The sequence below is a fragment of the Bombina bombina genome, chromosome 1, assembly GCF_027579735.1.
Source record: "Bombina bombina isolate aBomBom1 chromosome 1, aBomBom1.pri, whole genome shotgun sequence".
NCBI lineage: Eukaryota > Metazoa > Chordata > Amphibia > Anura > Bombinatoridae > Bombina > Bombina bombina.
In genome coordinates this window covers 876,611,339-876,629,735 of record NC_069499.1, presented here as the reverse complement: position 1 = coordinate 876,629,735, position 18,397 = coordinate 876,611,339, and the positions used below count along the sequence as shown (strand labels likewise).

Sequence of the window (18,397 nt, the reverse complement as noted above, 5' to 3'; positions counted from 1 at the left end):
GATGCAAATATAGAACAAGTCAAGATGATCAGCAGACACTGTCTGATATCTTTCCTTTGTGTTGTAAATGTTTACCAAGGAAAGCAATCACATGCTCTGAAGTCAGACAGCAGTGACTCACCCACAGTTTTATGGCAGGAAGATGGGAGCATGGAATGTTTTTTCAAAAATCATCTTGTATGTAAAAGAGGAAAACAAAGAAAATCTCACACTGTGAAAGAAAACATGACGTTACAACACATTTGTATTAGGTTGTGCAGCTGTTCGAGTAGCGGCTTTGCTGTGAGTACTGTTCAGTTGATACTAAAAATCATGGTCAGGAATCCAATGTAAACCCCATTGCCTGTATCTTTGTGAAATCTCTGCTAAGTTTTCCTTATAAGGGTTAAAAGTCAATGATCTTTATTAGGTTCAGTGTTTGTCTTCATGAGCCAAACTTAAAATAAATCGCCCTAAATGTGAACCTGTAAAGAAAGAGTTAAGTGGATTATGGTTGTAATTTCCCGTTATTGTCAGTGTTAATTATCTGAGGGCATTTTGATGGCTGAAGTCAGTTTCAGGGATTTTTATTTGACTGGTTCCATATGTTTTACATTAGGAAGGGTTTAGTCATCCAAGACTTGCGCGCTTGAGTATTTTCAGACAAAGCCTATAGGCCTGACTCAGCACAGTCAGAAGATTTCAATTTATACTTTGTCTGTTGACATTCAGTATCACAAGAGCAAATAACTATAGGCATTAACTGCAGCAGATGCACGGTCAATGGTGGATCATTGGAATACAGTGGTTTATATCATTGTATCATAATGATCTGTGTATAATGAAGTTTATAAATTATTACAACCCCAGGGAACCATGAAAGGTTGGTTTTTCATTTTGTTTTTGTGACAAACTTTTTAGAGAAATCCCTAGTGCAGAGCTTGGATAGGAGTTAATTGTAATTTATTTAATGGGATATACCAGTGCAATAGTGAAAAGCTCTAATATGCTAGAGCACTTTACTATTGCTCTACTGTGTGTCTCTATCTATGTATTTAGCATCCATAAAGGGATTAAACATACAGTTTTAGTCTGCTCAGAAGCAGTAATGCACCTTTGACTCCTGAGGTGATCATGAATGATTAGACAGTCGAGCACAGCATATGTGCTACCAATAACTATCTGTCTTAAGCTCAGCAGTTGAAGTGTATTAATAATCTGGAGCTGACTTTTCCAAGGGTTAAAAACATAGGGCCAAATAACAAGTGGAGCGCAAAAATATGGTTTACGCAAGATCAATATTTGCGCTCCACTCAATAATACCAGCGCACGCAAATGTGAGCTGGCATTACAAGTTAAGTGCAATGTGAATGCGACCTCACATTGGCATTGCACTGAAGCTTTGCGCTCAATAGAGTGTGCTTCCATAGGCTCCAATGGGAGCCTCGTTGTCATACCATGAGACACGGCATGATAACTAAACGCAGCAAAGGGGGAAAGAAGCGCAGCGATGGGCAGCAGATTTAAATATATATGTATATGAATAATATATATGTATATGTTTATATGTGTATATACTCATATTAACACTTAAATATATATGTATATAAGCATATACATATAAATTTACAGGGAACACACAGTTCCCCATAGACCACAATATAAAGGCACTTTTCAGTGCCGTTTTTTTTTTTCTAACACCCCACACCCGCCAACACTAAGCCCAAAAAACTGCTTCGTGCAGTTATTTTTAATAAAATTAAAGATGCTACATTTTATTATTTTAATAAAAGCACACTATACATAATTTTAAGGCCAAATTGGGGGACATTTAGAAAATGATCTCTAGTTAATTTTATGAGCGCTAATTGCTACCGCGAGCTCATGGTAGCAATAACCAGCCACTTATAATGGCTGGTTATTTATCACACACCCATAAACTAATTTGCCCGTTTACGGGCGCACAATAAATTAGCGCTCCACTTGTAATCTAGCACATAGTTAGAGGCATGCATAAGTGAAAAAGTAATGTGTTCTAGGACATTAGAGGATTTCACAATTATTGTAATATACCTTTAATCCATGGGATGGTAGTAACATATAAACATTGTGAGGTTCACTCATTGAACCGCAGCCCTGTTAATTTGCTGTAAGTGCCATTCACTCAGAGTATGGGTAATAAATTTACTCACCACTACAAAGTTTTACTTTTAATGTATCATATTTACTGGTCAGAAAATGTCATCATGTTTTCTAAGACATAAAAGTAGAGTAGTATGGGAGATACAGGTACAAATCCTAAATCAGGTGTTAGATTCACTGTATAGGAAATGACATAGAGAGATCTGACACTGCATTCATGTAGTTGAAAAAAAATCACTTTGTTTCACAATGTGCTAAAGACGTACAATATTCCTATGTTTATTGCTTATTTGCTTTTTGTCCCCAGTGCTTTTTACTCTGGCTGGGAATGCTGATGGGAAACCCTGTAAATTCCCTTTCAAGTTCCAAGGTACCAGCTATGACAGCTGCACGACAGAGGGCCGCACCGATGGTTACAGGTGGTGTGCGACCACAGATGACTATGACACAGACAAGACTTATGGCTTCTGTCCTGAAACAGGTAAGAATGCTGCATTATGACTGCATGGGTTTATATTAAAGGGACAGGAACCCCATTTTTTTTTCATGATTTAGATAGACCATACAATTTTAAAAAAACTTTGCAATTTACTTCTATTATCTAATTTGCTTTATTCTCATGGTATTCTTTGTTGAAAAGCAGAGCTAGGAAGGCTTAGCACCTGGGTGCTATTTAATGACTGGTGGCTGCACATTTTATTTGTGCATCCACCAATCAGCAAATAGCAACCAGGTGCTGAACCTTCCTAGCTATGATTTTCAACAAAGGATACCTAAATAATGAAGCAAATTAGATAATAGAAGTAAATGCAAATCAATGCATTTTATACTTTATGACAGTGACTAGTCTTGTTATCTGTGGACTAAAGCCCGGATTGGCTCATCCTAATAAGGCAAATGGTGGGTGGAATTTGGCTATTGAAAAATAATTGTAGAGAAAAAGGATGTGTATTTGTTATAAAAATGTTTAGGCTTGGCTGATATGTTATTCTATAGCAACACAACAGAAATGTCTTGTAATTACAAGGTGTTTACTGTCCCTTTAATGTCACCAGAACCGTTTATTGCATAAAGACAAACGTAACATGTGACCATTGCAAACCTTTAGTAATCTATCATTAATACATCCCTTAGCAGGTAGTCTATAACTCTCCAATTACTGGCAGTCTTTCACTAACATAAACTCTTCAAAGATCAAGCTCAACTCCCAAGTAGTATTGGACTAACATTCCCTACTTCATACTCCCTGGCACACAGATTATCTGCAAAAAAATGCCATTTTTATTTTGTCTTTTACTAGCCTTTTGGCTTTCACAGTGTGTGATTTAGAATTTACGTTTTTGGGAAGTTGGTGAAGGGACAGAATACTCATATGCTAAATCACTTGGAAGTGATGCAGCATAACTGTAAAAAGCTGACAGGAAACTATCACCTGAGCATCTCTATGTAAAAACTGAAGATATTTTACCTCAATTTCTTTTCAGCTCAGCAGAGTAAGTGCTCTGTGAACAGTTATACTTCAGCTGCTGTCCTGCTGCAAGTTGGAGGGGGAAACAATAGCTTAGCCAATCAGCAGTGCTGAGGTCATGCTTTGTTTGCTGTGATCTCATGAGATTTCACTGAAAGCTCTTGAGATTTCATAGTAAACTTCCTTAAACTGAATAGAGAAATAATATAACCGTGCCTGCACATGTTAGGTGAACACTCCCTTGTAAGCCTTGGGACAAACACCCTGATTGGCTGCTTCTAAGTCACTTTACAGTGGCGTGTGAATACTTAGGACATTTTGAAGTAAAATATCTTCCTTTTTTACATAGAGATGTTCAGGTGATATTTTCTAGTCAGCTTTTTACAGCCATGTTGCATTACTTTCAAGTGCTTCAACGTTTAGGTATCATGTCCCTTAGAAAAACAAACAAAACAAAATCCCACACTCAGGCAGTCTATGCACCCCTCATACATGTGATTAAAACTGCATTCTGCTGCTTGCACAATCATGAAAATGTTATTCCACATAGTTATTCTCTACTCATATTAACAGCCCTATTCCAAACATAGAGGCAAATCCATTTGTAATATGGTAAAAACCAGAAGTAACATACGTATGTGACACTTCCCCCGAGCAAGTAGATTGTTGCAGGAAGCAATATAAACTTGCCATTTTTCACACCTCAAGCAGGTGTAATGTGTGGTGTGGCTATTAAAAAAAAACAAGCAGAATTGTTGTGACTACACAAATCTGCACCAAATCACACTACAAATGTCTTTCATTTGCATGTTGGATGATGGTAATGGAGCAAACAGACAAAACAAAATAAAAAATATGTACATCTGTTTTATTGCAATGATTCAACGCAGCACTACCAGCAATTTCCTATAGCTATATTTCCTATAACTGTAGCATTAAAGGGAGCAATTTTTCAAGTTTTCTTACTAGTGTACAAACTGCCATATGGTTTACACAATAGAACGAGTTTTCACTGTACTATGTAAACTTTTAGATGGTTTTCACTAGTAGCAGACTTTTCCATTATATTGAAATACAAGTCCTTATGTGTGTGAATTGCAGGTTACAATTGTTTGTAGCGTTTATTTTTGAAAAAGCATGACTTGGCCTTTATGGACACGTATTGTTGTAAAATACATGTGTACTCACAGAACTATTATAAAACAATCTATGACACAATCAACAATCACATGCAATATCTAACTACAATTAGGATTAGTTGAATTCCTGAGAGATTAATATATTGCAACATCACTAATATCTTGTTCTTCAAAGAAAAATACTGAGTTCCCTGTCCATATGGTCTTAAAGGGACAGTCTGCACTAACATTTTTATTGTTTAAAAAGATAGATAATGCCTTTACTACCCATTCCCCAGCTTTGTGCAATCAACATTGTAAAATTAATATACTTTATAACATTTAAACCTCTGAATTTCTGCCTGTTTTAAGCCACTACAGACAGCCTCCTATCACATGCTTTTTTATTTGCTTTTCACAACAGGAGACTACTAATTCATGTGGGCCATAAAGATAAAATTGTGCTCACGCTCGAGGAGTTATTTTAGTTAGCACAATGCAGTACTAAATGCAAGTCATTAGATAATAAATACAAAGTCATGTGATCAGGGGGCTGTCAGAAGATGCTTAGATACAAGTTAATCACAGAGGTAAAAAGTGTATTAATATAACAGTGTTGGTTATGCAAAACTGGGGAATGGGTAATAAAGGGATTATCTATATTTTAAAACAATAAATATTTTATTGTAGACTGTCCTTTTTAAGATTTACATCCTTTTACTTTTAGATCAATCTTCTGGGTTTGTTTTGTTTTATATAAATGGAGGCAGCTGTAAGCTTTATTAACAGTCTGCAGTCTATTGATTAAATAATATATCAGTGCTTTCTCACTCCCTAATCTGTAAAAAGAGAGAAAAGTTCTCCTGTATCTTTTTTATGAAGTGCACAACTTTTGAGGCGGCGAATGGTAATTGCTTATCTGAGTGACATTTTGGTGGCATATACGCAAATTGTTGAATCAAGAAAACAGGTGATTTTAGTGCACAGGCTGAAAACTACTTGAAATTGCACAAATACTAGGTTTACTTTCTATATAAATGTTTTTTTTAAATACATGAGAACATATTTGGGCGCTCGTGTTGAAATGATTCTATGGTGAACATAAGGCCCTGTTTGATAAACTGACAAGTTAGTCTATAAGTAGCGCTCTCCCTTTCACAGTCAAGCTGTCTGTTGCTAACACTACAGCAATAACACAAGCAGGAGCATGCGCTAAATTGTCCCCAGTTCAAGATCAATTTGTGAGAGATTTGTGATTAAAGGGACATAAAACCCAAAAAAATTCTTTCATGAATTAGACAGAGCATATAAATTTAAACAACTTTCCAATTTACTTCTATTATCAAATTTTCTTAGTTTTCTTGTTATTCTTTGCTGAAAAGCAGGAAGGTAGTGTCATGAGTGTGCATGTGTCTGCAGTACTATCTACCAGCAGTTTTGCAACAATGTTATATATTTGCAAGAGCACTAGATGGCAGCACTATTTCCTGTCATGTAGTGCCTGAGGCATGTGCACGCTACCTACCTAGGTATCTCTTCAACAAAGAATAACATGAGAATGAAGCAAATTTGATAATAGAATTAAATTATAAAAAAATTTAAAATTGTATTCTATAGGTCCGAATTATCAAGTTCTGAATGGAGCTTGATGACACTGTTTCCACGCGAGCTTCCAGTCTCGCCGGAAACAGCAGTTATGAAGCAGCGGTTTTAAGACCGCTGCTCCATAACTGGTCCGCCAGCTCTCAGGCTGTGGACATCAATTCGCCCGATCCTATACGATCTGACTGATTGACACCCCCTGCTAGTGGCCAATTGGCTGAAAATCTGCAGTGGGCGTCATTGCACAAGCATTTCACGCTGTCGGCATTCATCAATGTCTATCGGACATGATCCAATGATAAATCAAACCTATATCTGAATCATGAAAATCTTTAACATTGTCTTACTAACACAGTCTACAATTGATATTCATCTTTATCTACTAACAGGCAAATTGTTATCCAAATATTGGTTCTGTACTATGAAGCTATGAACTATCAAATATAATACATAGGACAATAAATACTTTTATATGCCTTAAAGTCCCTTTGGTATAGTGAGATGTAAAATCATTATACAGTACAAGCAGAAAACCACTGTGTGTGAAGCCAAATTAAACAGGGCGTTCTGGGATACACTGGCTGGAAAAGCAAACATTAAGTTACATTTGGGAATTCTTGGGAGGTCAAGGGCACATTATTTGCCTTAGCCATGGAGAAAAACTAGTTGTCTACAGCTTGGCACAAAAGTGCATGTGACCTCATTCACCTCAAGCTCTTGTTTACAGAAGAGGAAAAATGAGAGCAATAAATGAGATTCCTATTTTTATTCCAGGCTTACATTGCAGAAAAATAAAGACTAGATTACAAGTGGCGTGCTAACTTTTGCGCACAAGCGACATCGTTTTTTTTTATCATTTTGCACATGACGGAAAAAGCGCTCGTGTTACAAGCTGAAAGTAAACACGATTGGGAGAGAGCAGTCGCATTTTACACTCGTCGGGTTAGCGCAACTGAAACCCTTGCACAAAGGGTAGTGTGTTAAATTAAAGTTGCACTAAACACATAATAAATACATTTAAAAATACAGTTACACTCATGTAAACACTATCCTATAAAAATGAGTCATATAAATATTAAAAAAAAACAACTTATAAGGTTTAAAAGGTATAGGGTATATGACAAGGTATTTAACTATATATACATAAATACATATATATGTCTAAATATGTGGATATATGCATATATGTATATATATGTGTGTGTACATATGTATTTATGTGTTTTACTGTATATTTACTGTACATATTTAACATTCCAATGCTCTTCACATACAGGATCATGTAATTTTTATTTAAATTCATATTTTATAAATATCTGTATATACCTACACCTGTAGATCTATTCCTTTATATATAGGTATAGATATCTATTTTACATTAATATTATCATATATATATATACTGTATATTTAATAATACAAATTATTTATTTTTCTATGTGAAGAACATAGGATTATAAAATATGCGTAACACTAAGGTCTAACGCCGTGTTGGGTTTTCGTACATGAAGAATTACTAAACTTACATTGTGTTATTGAAATATTACATATAAAATAGTAAAAAATAATAATACTAATTATTAATACTATATATACTGTAAAAAAAAATACAAATATATATATATAATGAATTATTTAGAATTGTTTACAGTATAATCATTTTTAATATTTATTATTTTTAAAATATTTTATATTTAATATTTCAATAACACAATGTAAAATGAGTAATTCTTCATGTGCGCTAACCTGACATCGCGTTAGACATAAAACGCAAACCCCAATGTTTATTACGCATATTTTATATTCCTATGTTCTTCACATAGAAAAATAATATAATTTTTATTATTAAATATATATTTCTACATATATGTGATAATGTTAATGTAATATATATATATATATATATCTATACCTATATATCTATAGGAATAGATATACAGGTATAGACAAAATATATAGAAATATGTTTTTACAATAAAAATCAGGTTTTAGGCTATTTTCTTCTGCACTCTCCATTGACTTCTATGGGGAAACCATGTTAAAGGGATAGTAAACACCAGAATTTTTGTTGTTTAAAAGGTAGATAATCCCTTTATTACCCATTCCCCAATTTTGCATAACCAACACTGGTATATAAATATACTTTTTACCTCTGTGATTACCTTGTATCTATGGCTCTGCAAACTGCCCCCTTATTTCAGTTCTTTTGACAGACTTCCATTTTTAGCCAATCAGTGCTTGCTCCTAGAAGCTTCATGTGCCTGAGCTCAATGTTATCTATATGAAACACATGAACTAACGCCCTCTAGTGGTGAAAAACTGTCAAATGCTTTCAGATTAGAGGTGGCCTTGAAGGTCTAAGAAATTAGCATATATACCTCCTAGATTTAGCTTTCAACTAAGAATACCAAGAGAACAAAGCAAAATTGGTAATAAAAGTAAATTGGAAAATTGTTTAAAATTACATGCCCTATTTAAATCATGAACATTTTTTTTTTACTTTATTGTCCCTTTAACACGGTTGTGATATTGCAAATTCTTTAGTTAGTGTGCGCCAGGTTTTGCTTGCATGCAAACGTTTTACTTTCAATTTGTAATTCTCTCACTTCCCGACGCACGCAGAAAGATTATTTCTATCGAAGTTTACTAAATACCGCTCCACTTGTAATCTAGCCCTAAATATGTGTTTTATTTTACCTCTTTACTGTGTCATTCTTTGTCTATTAAGCTTCTGTCCTATTCTTTTTACCACCATTTCCTTTTTATCTGATTTCCCCTCTTTCTGATTTTCTCCACCTCATTTTATGTTTCTTACTTCTGCAAAATGACTTCTCTGGTCCTTCTCTTTCACTCCTTCACCCAGTCTTCACTGGAAAGAAGAGAACCTCTCCTTTCAAATATATTAACAATTGAGGCTCGATTTTTCAAGCCCTTCTCCTCCCTTTGACTGCAGGTTTGCACAAGAGAACCTGCAGTCAGGATTTATCAAGCAGCGGTCCCCAGCCTCTGTTCTCCACCTATTAGGTGCAGAATTTTAAGATTGACAGCTCCTGCCCACGCGTGATAGGCTGTGCACGGGCAGGGGGCAGGGTTGTACGTGAGTGCAAAGGAGGAGAGCTCGGGCGGACAGGGGCAAATATGTACGACCCTGTCCCCCGTCGATCGGTAAATTGAGCCCTTGGTGTTTATAAACTGACAATGTATTAATATATGAAACTATGTTTAGCCTAATCATAAGATAAGTGGGCTGAAACCATGTTGCTTTCCTAGCCAAAAATAAATCGCTAACACACATGAGATCCCTTTTTGGAAATAAAAAAGATTCTTCTTTGAAATGGAAAGTCATCTGACTCTTGTTATCTCATGAAAATGTCACCTCCCTAAGGCAGAGTATTAAGTGCCAGATTACAAGTGGCAGGCGATTTCAGGTTTATCGCAGCTGTTTACGTGCAAATGTGAGCACAATCGTGACCACGCTTGAATGATATTGATTACCACTACCTCAGAGCTCTGGTTAACTGTTACGCGAGACAAAAAAGTGTCACAAAACACATCAAAATTGCATTTAAAAGTACAGTTACACTCATTTTAACACTATCTGATAAACATTATTAAACAATATTGAACAAAAAAAAAAAAGGGCTCAAAGATATGAGAAATGTTAGAATGATAGAAAAAGGGCTTTAACATAGGGATACATATATATATATATATATATATATATATATATATATATATATATATATATATATATATATCTGTTATGTCTAAATATGTGTATGTGTATATATATATATATATATATATATATACATATATATATATATATATATATATATATATGTATCCCTATGTTAAAGCCCTTTTTTCTGACACATGTGTGTGTAGATATGTATTTATGTATTTATATGTGTATATATGTATTTACAGACATATATACACATATAAACACACTAATACATATGTATGCATATATTGACATATACAGTATATATGTGCATTGGAGCCCTTTGCAGTCAAGTAGATGAACAGTGCATGTTAAAGCATATTTTTGCAATATTCATTTCTAATAAAGTGTTATAATGTGTATTTACTGTAAATATTTCACATTCCAATGTTCTGCAGATAGCAGAATATGTTCTATGTATTTTGAAATAGATATTCCTATAAATATCTGTAATCATCTATATATATATATATATATATATATATATATATATATATATATTTTACCAACAAACAAAAAAACAGTTATTTATAGAAATATGTATTTATGAATAACTAGACCATATTCTGCTATGTGAAGAACACTGGAATGTCAAAAATTCATATTTTCATGTTGGGTTAGCGCACTTGAGAAAATGCGTTCGGGTTTGCGCTTCAGTAGGGTATTTTTCGCCGCTTTTCTTGCTCCATTGACTTCTATGGGTGAATATGTTAACGCGGTCGCGATATTCTAACTTCAGCTTTTTGCACACCTCAGGTTAGTGCGCGCACAAGAGAAAACTTTTTACTTTTAACTTGTAATACGAGTGCTTCCTGACGCGAGCAAAAAACTTACTTGTAGCACAGTTAACGCATGAACGGGAGCAATAAATACCGCTTCGCTCAAAATCTAGCCCTAAATGTTTAGGGGTTATAAAAAATCATATAAACATGGTTGAAGTGAAAATGGCAGTTACTTGAAAGGACATTAAGTGACATGAAACTCCAAATTTTTCTTTCATGTTTCTTACAGAGCATACAATTTTACATCATCAAATACACTTCATTCTCTTTGTATCCTTTTTTGAAGGAGCAGCAATGCTCTACTGGGAGGTAGCTGCAAACGTCGGGTGAACCAATGACATGAAGCATATATTAACATCCACCTATTGGCAGCTAGCTCCCACAAACGCATAGCTGCTCCTCAGCCAAAAGGTATGCTTTTCAACAAAGGATACCAAGAGAAGAAAGCAAATTAAATAATATAAGTCAATTTGAAAGTTGTTTAAAATGTCATGCTCTGTCTGAATCATAAAATAAACAAAATGGGGGTTAATGTCCCTTTAAAATAAAAAAGAGATATTGAATATTACTAGTTTAGTAAATATTACTAATATTAAAAGTAACCTGTAGCAGGTGTGGCTTGCAGTTGGCGGTAGCACCCAGCTCTTTGCACTGTGGAAGTGGGATCAGTACAATTAGAGATGTGTGAGATATATATACTTAAAGCGCTCTGTTGTTACTTTTAATACTAACACTATCCATTACTTAGTGCAGTGTTTTAAGAGATTTCTCTTATTTATTTTTAGTGTCTATATTTTGTTTAAAACTTTCTTTAGAGTTGACAAATGTGAAAACTGAAAAAGTCTATCATATTTCTTTCTTTACATTGGTATTAGTATGATTGGCACAGTTTATTTTGTTTTTTACTCACGCAAATAATTCCTGCTGATAGCCCTGGATAGTAAATTTAGGGATAGAAAAATGTAGCTTATTCATTAACAAATAACAAATGTTGGTCGGATTTGTTCAGAAAACATCCAACATTCCTTCTTTCTTTATTTTTTTTTAGAAAGAAATGCTAACATTCCCTAATATAAATGTACTATTCAAGTATTGAATTTAAAGGGACATAATACTCATATGCTAAATCACTTGAAACTGATGCAGTATAACTGTAAAAAGCTGACAGGAAAATATCACCTGAGCATCTCTATGTAAAAAAGGAAGATATTTTACCTCACAATTTCCTCAGCTCAGCAGAGTAAGTTCTGTGTAAAAAATTATACTTCACCTGCTCTCAGCTGCAGGTAAAAATAAAAAAAATGAAGAAATGAACAGCAGCCAATCAGCATCAGCAGTGCTGAGGTCATGAACTCTTACTGTGATCTCATGAGATTTGACTTAACTCTCATGAGATTTCATAGTAAGCTTCCTATACCTGATTGGTGAAATAATATGAGAGTTCACGAGGCTCATCCCCTAAGCTGTCCCAGGACAGACACACTAAAATGCTGCTTAGAAATCCTTTACAATGGGAGGTCGCTACTGAGGAACTTTTGAGGTAAAATATATTTCTTTTTTACATAGAGATGTTCAGGTGATATTTTCTAGTCAGCTTTTTACAGCTATGCTGCATCACTTTCAAGTGTTTAAACATTTGGGTATTATGGCCCTTTAATATTTGAATTTGAAATATTATCCTATATAATAAAAGGCCAAGTGTGTTTGTCCGAAGCTATCATGCGCAGTAAAGACAGCTCGAGGACAAACACACCTGGCCTTTGTGTCCCTAGCTGATCTGCGCTCTGCGGCAGAAGTGGGCACGGCCGGGCGTGAGCGGGGGCGTGGCCGGCGTGAAGGGGGCGTGACCGGACGTGAATGGCTGTGAGGGGGCATGGCCAGGCGTGAAGGGGGCGTGGCCGGGGGCGGTGGCACAATAGAGGGGAGAGAGATAGAGAGGGATAGAAAAATGTAGCTTATTCATTAACAAATAACAAATGTTGGTCGGATTTGTTCAGAAAACATCCAACATTCCTTCTTTCTTTATTTTTTTTAGAAAGAAATGCTAACATTCCCTAATATAAATGTACTATTCAAGTATTGAATTTAAAGGGACATAATACTCATATGCTAAATCACTTGAAACTGATGCAGTATAACTGTAAAAAGCTGACAGGAAAATATCACCTGAGCATCTCTATGTAAAAAAGGAAGATATTTTACCTCACAATTTCCTCAGCTCAGCAGAGTAAATTCTGTGTAAAAAATTATACTTCACCTGCTCCCAGCTGCAGGTAAAAATAAAAAAAATGAAGAAATGAACAGCAGCCAATCAGCATCAGCAGTGCTGAGGTCATGAACTCTTACTGTGATCTCATGAGATTTGACTTAACTCTCATGAGATTTCATAGTAAGCTTCCTTTACCTGATTGGTGAAATAATATGAGAGTTCACGAGGCTCATCCCCTAAGCTGTCCCAGGACAGACACACTAAAATGCTGCTTAGAAATCCTTTACAATGGGAGGTCGCTACTGAGGAACTTTTGAGGCAAAATATATTTCTTTTTTACATAGAGATGTTCAGGTGATATTTTCTAGTCAGCTTTTTACAGCTATGCTGCATCACTTTCAAGTGTTTAAACATTTGGGTATTATGGCCCTTTAATATTTGAATTTGAAATATTATCCTATATAATAAAAGGCCAAGTGTGTTTGTCCGAAGCTGTCATGCGCAGTAAAGACAGCTCGAGGACAAACACACCTGGCCTTTGTGTCCCTAGCTGATCTGCGCTCTGCGGCAGAAGTGTGAATGGCCGGGCGTGAGCGGGGGCGTGGCTGACGTGAAGGGGGCGTGGCCGGGTGCGGTGGCACAATAGAGGGGAGAGAGATAGAGAGGGGCGAGGGGAGAGAGATAGAGAGGGGGAAAGAGAGAGAGGGGTGGGAGAGGGGGGAGAGAGAGGAGGGGATAGAGGGGAGAGAGGTGAGAGAGAGGGGAGAGAGAGAGAGGGGGAGAGAGAGAGAGAGAGAGAGAGAGGGGAGGGAGAGGGGGGAGAGAGAGGGGGGAGAGAGAGGAGGGGATAGAGGGGAGAGAGGTGAGAGAGAGGGGGGAGAGAAAGAGGGGGAGAGAGAGAGGAGGGGAGAGAGAGAGGGGGGGAGGGGAGAGAGAGAGAGGGGGAGGGGAGAGAGAGGGGGGGGGGGGAGAGAGAGAGGGGGGGGAGAGAGAGAGCAAAAGAGAGGGGGGGAGAGAGCGCAAAAGAGAAGGTGAGAGAGCGCAAAAGAGAGAGGGGAGGAAGAGAGAGCAAAAGAGAGAGTGCAAATGAGGGGGGAGAGAGAGAGCGCAAAAGAGAGGGTTGGAGAGAGAGCACAAAAGAGAGGGGGGAGAGAGAGCACAAATGAGAGGGGGAGAGAGAGCGCAAAAGAGATGGGGGAGAGAGAGCACAAAAGAGAGGGGGGAGAGAGAGCGCAAAAGAGAGGGGAGAGAGAGAGCGCAAAAGAGAGGGGGAGAGAGCGCAAAAGAGAGGGGGGAGAGCGCAAAAAAAGAGAGGGGGAGAGAGAGAGCGCAAAAGAGAGGGGAGATAGAGAGCGCAAAAGAGAGGGGGAGAGAGAGAGCTCAAAATTGAGGGGGAGAGAGAGAGCAGAAGAGGGGGGATAAAGAGAGAGAGAGACAGCAAATGAGAGGGGGGAGAACACAAAAGAGAGGGGGGAGAGAGAGCACAAAAGAGAGGGGGGAGAGAGAGCGCAAAAGAGAGGGGGGAAGAGAGAGTGCAAAAGAGGGGGGAGAGAGAGAGCGCAAAAGAGAGGGGGGAGAGAGAGCACAAAAGAGAGGGGGGAGAGAGCGCAAAAGAGAGGGGTGGAAAGAGAGCGCCAAAGAGAGGGTGTTTAAACATTTGGGTATTATGGCCCTTTAATATTTGAATTTGAAATATTATCCTATATAATAAAAGGCCAAGTGTGTTTGTCCGAAGCTGTCATGCGCAGTAAAGACAGCTCGAGGACAAACACACCTGGCCTTTGTGTCCCTAGCTGATCTGCGCTCTGCGGCAGAAGTGTGAATGGCCGGGCGTGAGCGGGGGCGTGGCTGACGTGAAGGGGGCGTGGCCGGGTGCGGTGGCACAATAGAGGGGAGAGAGATAGAGAGGGGCGAGGGGAGAGAGATAGAGAGGGGGAAAGAGAGAGAGGGGTGGGAGAGGGGGGAGAGAGAGGAGGGGATAGAGGGGAGAGAGGTGAGAGAGAGGGGAGAGAGAGAGAGGGGGAGAGAGAGAGAGAGAGAGAGAGAGAGAGGGGAGGGAGAGGGGGGAGAGAGAGGGGGGAGAGAGAGGAGGGGATAGAGGGGAGAGAGGTGAGATAGAGGGGGGAGAGAAAGAGGGGGAGAGAGAGAGGAGGGGAGAGAGAGAGAGGGGGGAGGGGAGAGAGAGAGAGGGGGAGGGGAGAGAGAGAGGGGGGGGGAGAGAGAGAGGGGGGGAGAGAGAGAGCAAAAGAGAGGGGGGGAGAGAGCGCAAAAGAGAAGGTGAGAGAGCGCAAAAGAGAGGGGGGAGGAAGAGAGAGCAAAAGAGAGAGTGCAAATGAGGGGGGAGAGAGAGAGCGCAAAAGAGAGGGTTGGAGAGAGAGCACAAAAGAGAGGGGGGAGAGAGAGCACAAATGAGAGGGGGAGAGAGAGCGCAAAAGAGATGGGGGAGAGAGAGCACAAAAGAGAGGGGGGAGAGAGAGCGCAAAAGAGAGGGGAGAGAGAGAGCGCAAAAGAGAGGGGGAGAGAGCGCAAAAGAGAGGGGGGAGAGCGCAAAAAAAGAGAGGGGGAGAGAGAGAGCGCAAAAGAGAGGGGAGATAGAGAGCGCAAAAGAGAGGGGGAGAGAGAGAGCTCAAAATTGAGGGGGAGAGAGAGAGCAGAAGAGGGGGGATAAAGAGAGAGAGAGACAGCAAATGAGAGGGGGGAGAACACAAAAGAGAGGGGGGAGAGAGAGCACAAAAGAGAGGGGGGAGAGAGAGCGCAAAAGAGAGGGGGGAAGAGAGAGTGCAAAAGAGGGGGGAGAGAGAGAGCGCAAAAGAGAGGGGGGAGAGAGAGCACAAAAGAGAGGGGGGAGAGAGCGCAAAAGAGAGGGGTGGAAAGAGAGCGCCAAAGAGAGGGGGAGAGTGCAAAAGAGAGGGAGGACAGAGAGCGCCAAAGAGAGGGGGGAGAGTGCAAATGAGAGGGAGGAGAGAGAGCGCAAAAGAGAGGGGGGAGAGAGAGCGCAAAAGAGAGGGGGAGAGAGAGTGCAAAAGAGAGGGGAGAGAGTGTGCAAAAGAGAGGGGGAGAGGGAGAGCGCAAAAGAGAGGGGGAGAGAGAGAGCGCAAAAAAGAGAGGGGAGAGAGCGCAAAAGAGAGGGGGGAGAGCGCAAAAAAAGAGAGGGGGAGAGAGAGAGCGCAAAAGAGAGGGGAGATAGAGAGCGCAAAAGAGAGGGGGAGAGAGAGAGCTCAAAATTGAGGGGGAGAGAGAGAGCAGAAGAGGGGGGATAAAGAGAGAGAGAGAGACAGCAAATGAGAGGGGGAGAACACAAAAGAGAGGGGGGAGAGAGAGCACAAAAGAGAGGGGGGAGAGAGAGCGCAAAAGAGAGGGGGGAAGAGAGAGTGCAAAAGAGGGGGGAGAAAGAGAGCACAAAAGAGAGGGGGGAGAGAGAGCACAAAAGAGAGGGGGGAGAGAGCGCAAAAGAGAGGGGTGGAAAGAGAGCGCCAAAGAGAGGGGGAGAGTGCAAAAGAGAGGGAGGAGAAAGAGCGCCAAAGAGAGGGGGGAGAGTGCAAAAGAGAGGGAGGAGAGAGAGCGCAAAAGAGAGGGGGGAGAGAGAGCGCAAAAGAGAGGGGGAGAGAGAGTGCAAAAGAGAGGGGAGAGAGTGTGCAAAAGAGAGGGGGAGAGAGAGAGCGCAAAAAAGAGAGGGGAGAGAGAGAGAGCGCAAAAGTGAGGGGGGGAGAGAGAGCGCAAAAGAGAGGGGGAGAGAAAGAGTGCAAAAGAGAGGGGGGAGAGAGAGAGCTCAAAAGGGAGGGGAGAGAGAGCAGAAGAGGAGGGATAAAGAGAGGGAGAGAGACAGCAAAAGAGAGGGGGAGAGTGCACAAAAGAGAGGGGGGAGAGCGCAAAAGAGAGGGGGTAGAGAGAGCACAAAAGAGAGGGGGGAGAGAGAGCGCAAAAGAGAGGGGGAGAGAGAGAGAATAAAAGAGAGGGGGAGAGCGCAAAAGAGAGGGGGAAGAGCGCAAAAGAGAGGGGGGAGAGAGCGCAAAAGAGATGGGGGAGAGAGCGCAAAAGAGAGGGGGGAGAGTGCAAAAGAGAGGGGAGAGAGAGCACAAAAGAGAGGGGGAGAGAGAGAGAGCGCAAAAGAGAGGGGGGAGATAGATCGCAAAAGAGAGGGGAGAGAGAGAGGGGGAGAGAGCGTAAAATAGAAGGGAGAGAGAGTGCGCAAAAGAGAGGGGGAGAGAGTGCAAAAGAGAGGGGCGAGAGAGAGTGCAAAAGAGAGGGGGAGAGAGCGCAAAAGAGAGGGGGAGCGCAAAAGAGAGGGGGGAAGAGCGCAAAAGAGAGGGGGGAGAGAGCGCAAAAGAGATGGGGGAGAGAGCGCAAAAGAGAGGGGGGAGAGTGCAAAAGAGAGGGGAGAGAGAGCACAAAAGAGAGGGGGAGAGAGAGAGTGCGCAAAAGAGAGGGGGGAGAGAGATTGCAAAAGAGAGGGGAGAGAGAGAGGGGGAGAGAGCGTAAAATAGAGGGGAGAGAGTGCGCAAAAGAGAGGGGGAGAGAGAGAGTGCAAAAGAGAGGGGGGAGAGAGAGTGCAAAAGAGAGGGGGAAGAGAGAGCAACAGAAAGGGGGGAGGGAGAGAGAGAGAGCAAAAGAGAGGGGAAGGGAGAGAGAACAAAGGATGGGAACGCTGTACTGCAAAAAATGGCCCATGTGAACGGGCTTTAGGACTAGTATTTAAATATTCAAATAATAGCATTCATATATTGAGTCTCATAGTCATAAAATGGATCAAATGGTCAAAATTAAAATGTGCATGGGCATATTTCAATTTAAAATAAAAACATTTTTGCAATATACTTCTATTAGCAAAACATCTTCTAGTAAAAGTTATTACTGTCTTTCCGCAGCATACGCACATATCCTTTGCACCAATATTCACACACTACATCTTCTCAGGGAGCTGGCGGTGGTGTGTTTTGAGTCTGTCATTTGTGTTATACAAGTCACTGCTGACTCTCTGAGAAGACATGGGGGCCCATTTATCAAAGGGCTTGCGGACCTGATCCGACACTGCGGATCAGGTCCGCAAGACCTCGCTAAATGCGGAGAGCAATACGCTCTCCACATTTAACATTGCACCAGCAGCTCACAAGAGCTGCTGGTGCAACGCCGCCCCCTGCTGACTCGCGGCCAATCGGCCGCCAGCAGGGAGCTGTCAATCAACCCGATCGTATTCGATCGGGTTGATTTCCGGCGGTTCCTGTCCGCCTGCTCAGAGCAGGCGGACAGGGTTATGAAGCAGCGGTCTTTAGACCGCTGCTTCATAACTTGTGTTTCTGGCGAGTCTGAAGACTCGCCAGAAACACGGCCCTTCAAGCTCCATACGGAGCTTGATAAATGGGCCTGATGGTG

The 18,397-nt window shown here is 40.4% G+C and overlaps 1 protein-coding gene across 1 annotated transcript in view; it reads left to right on the top strand.

The window, feature by feature from the left end:
* Positions 1-18,397, top strand: part of MMP2 (matrix metallopeptidase 2) — a 104,453-nt gene that overhangs the window by 54,876 nt on the left and 31,180 nt on the right. The window contains exon 6 of the mRNA XM_053699539.1: positions 2,429-2,602. Within this exon, the coding sequence (XP_053555514.1) occupies positions 2,429-2,602 (174 nt within the window). The remainder of the gene's footprint in view (positions 1-2,428; positions 2,603-18,397) is intronic.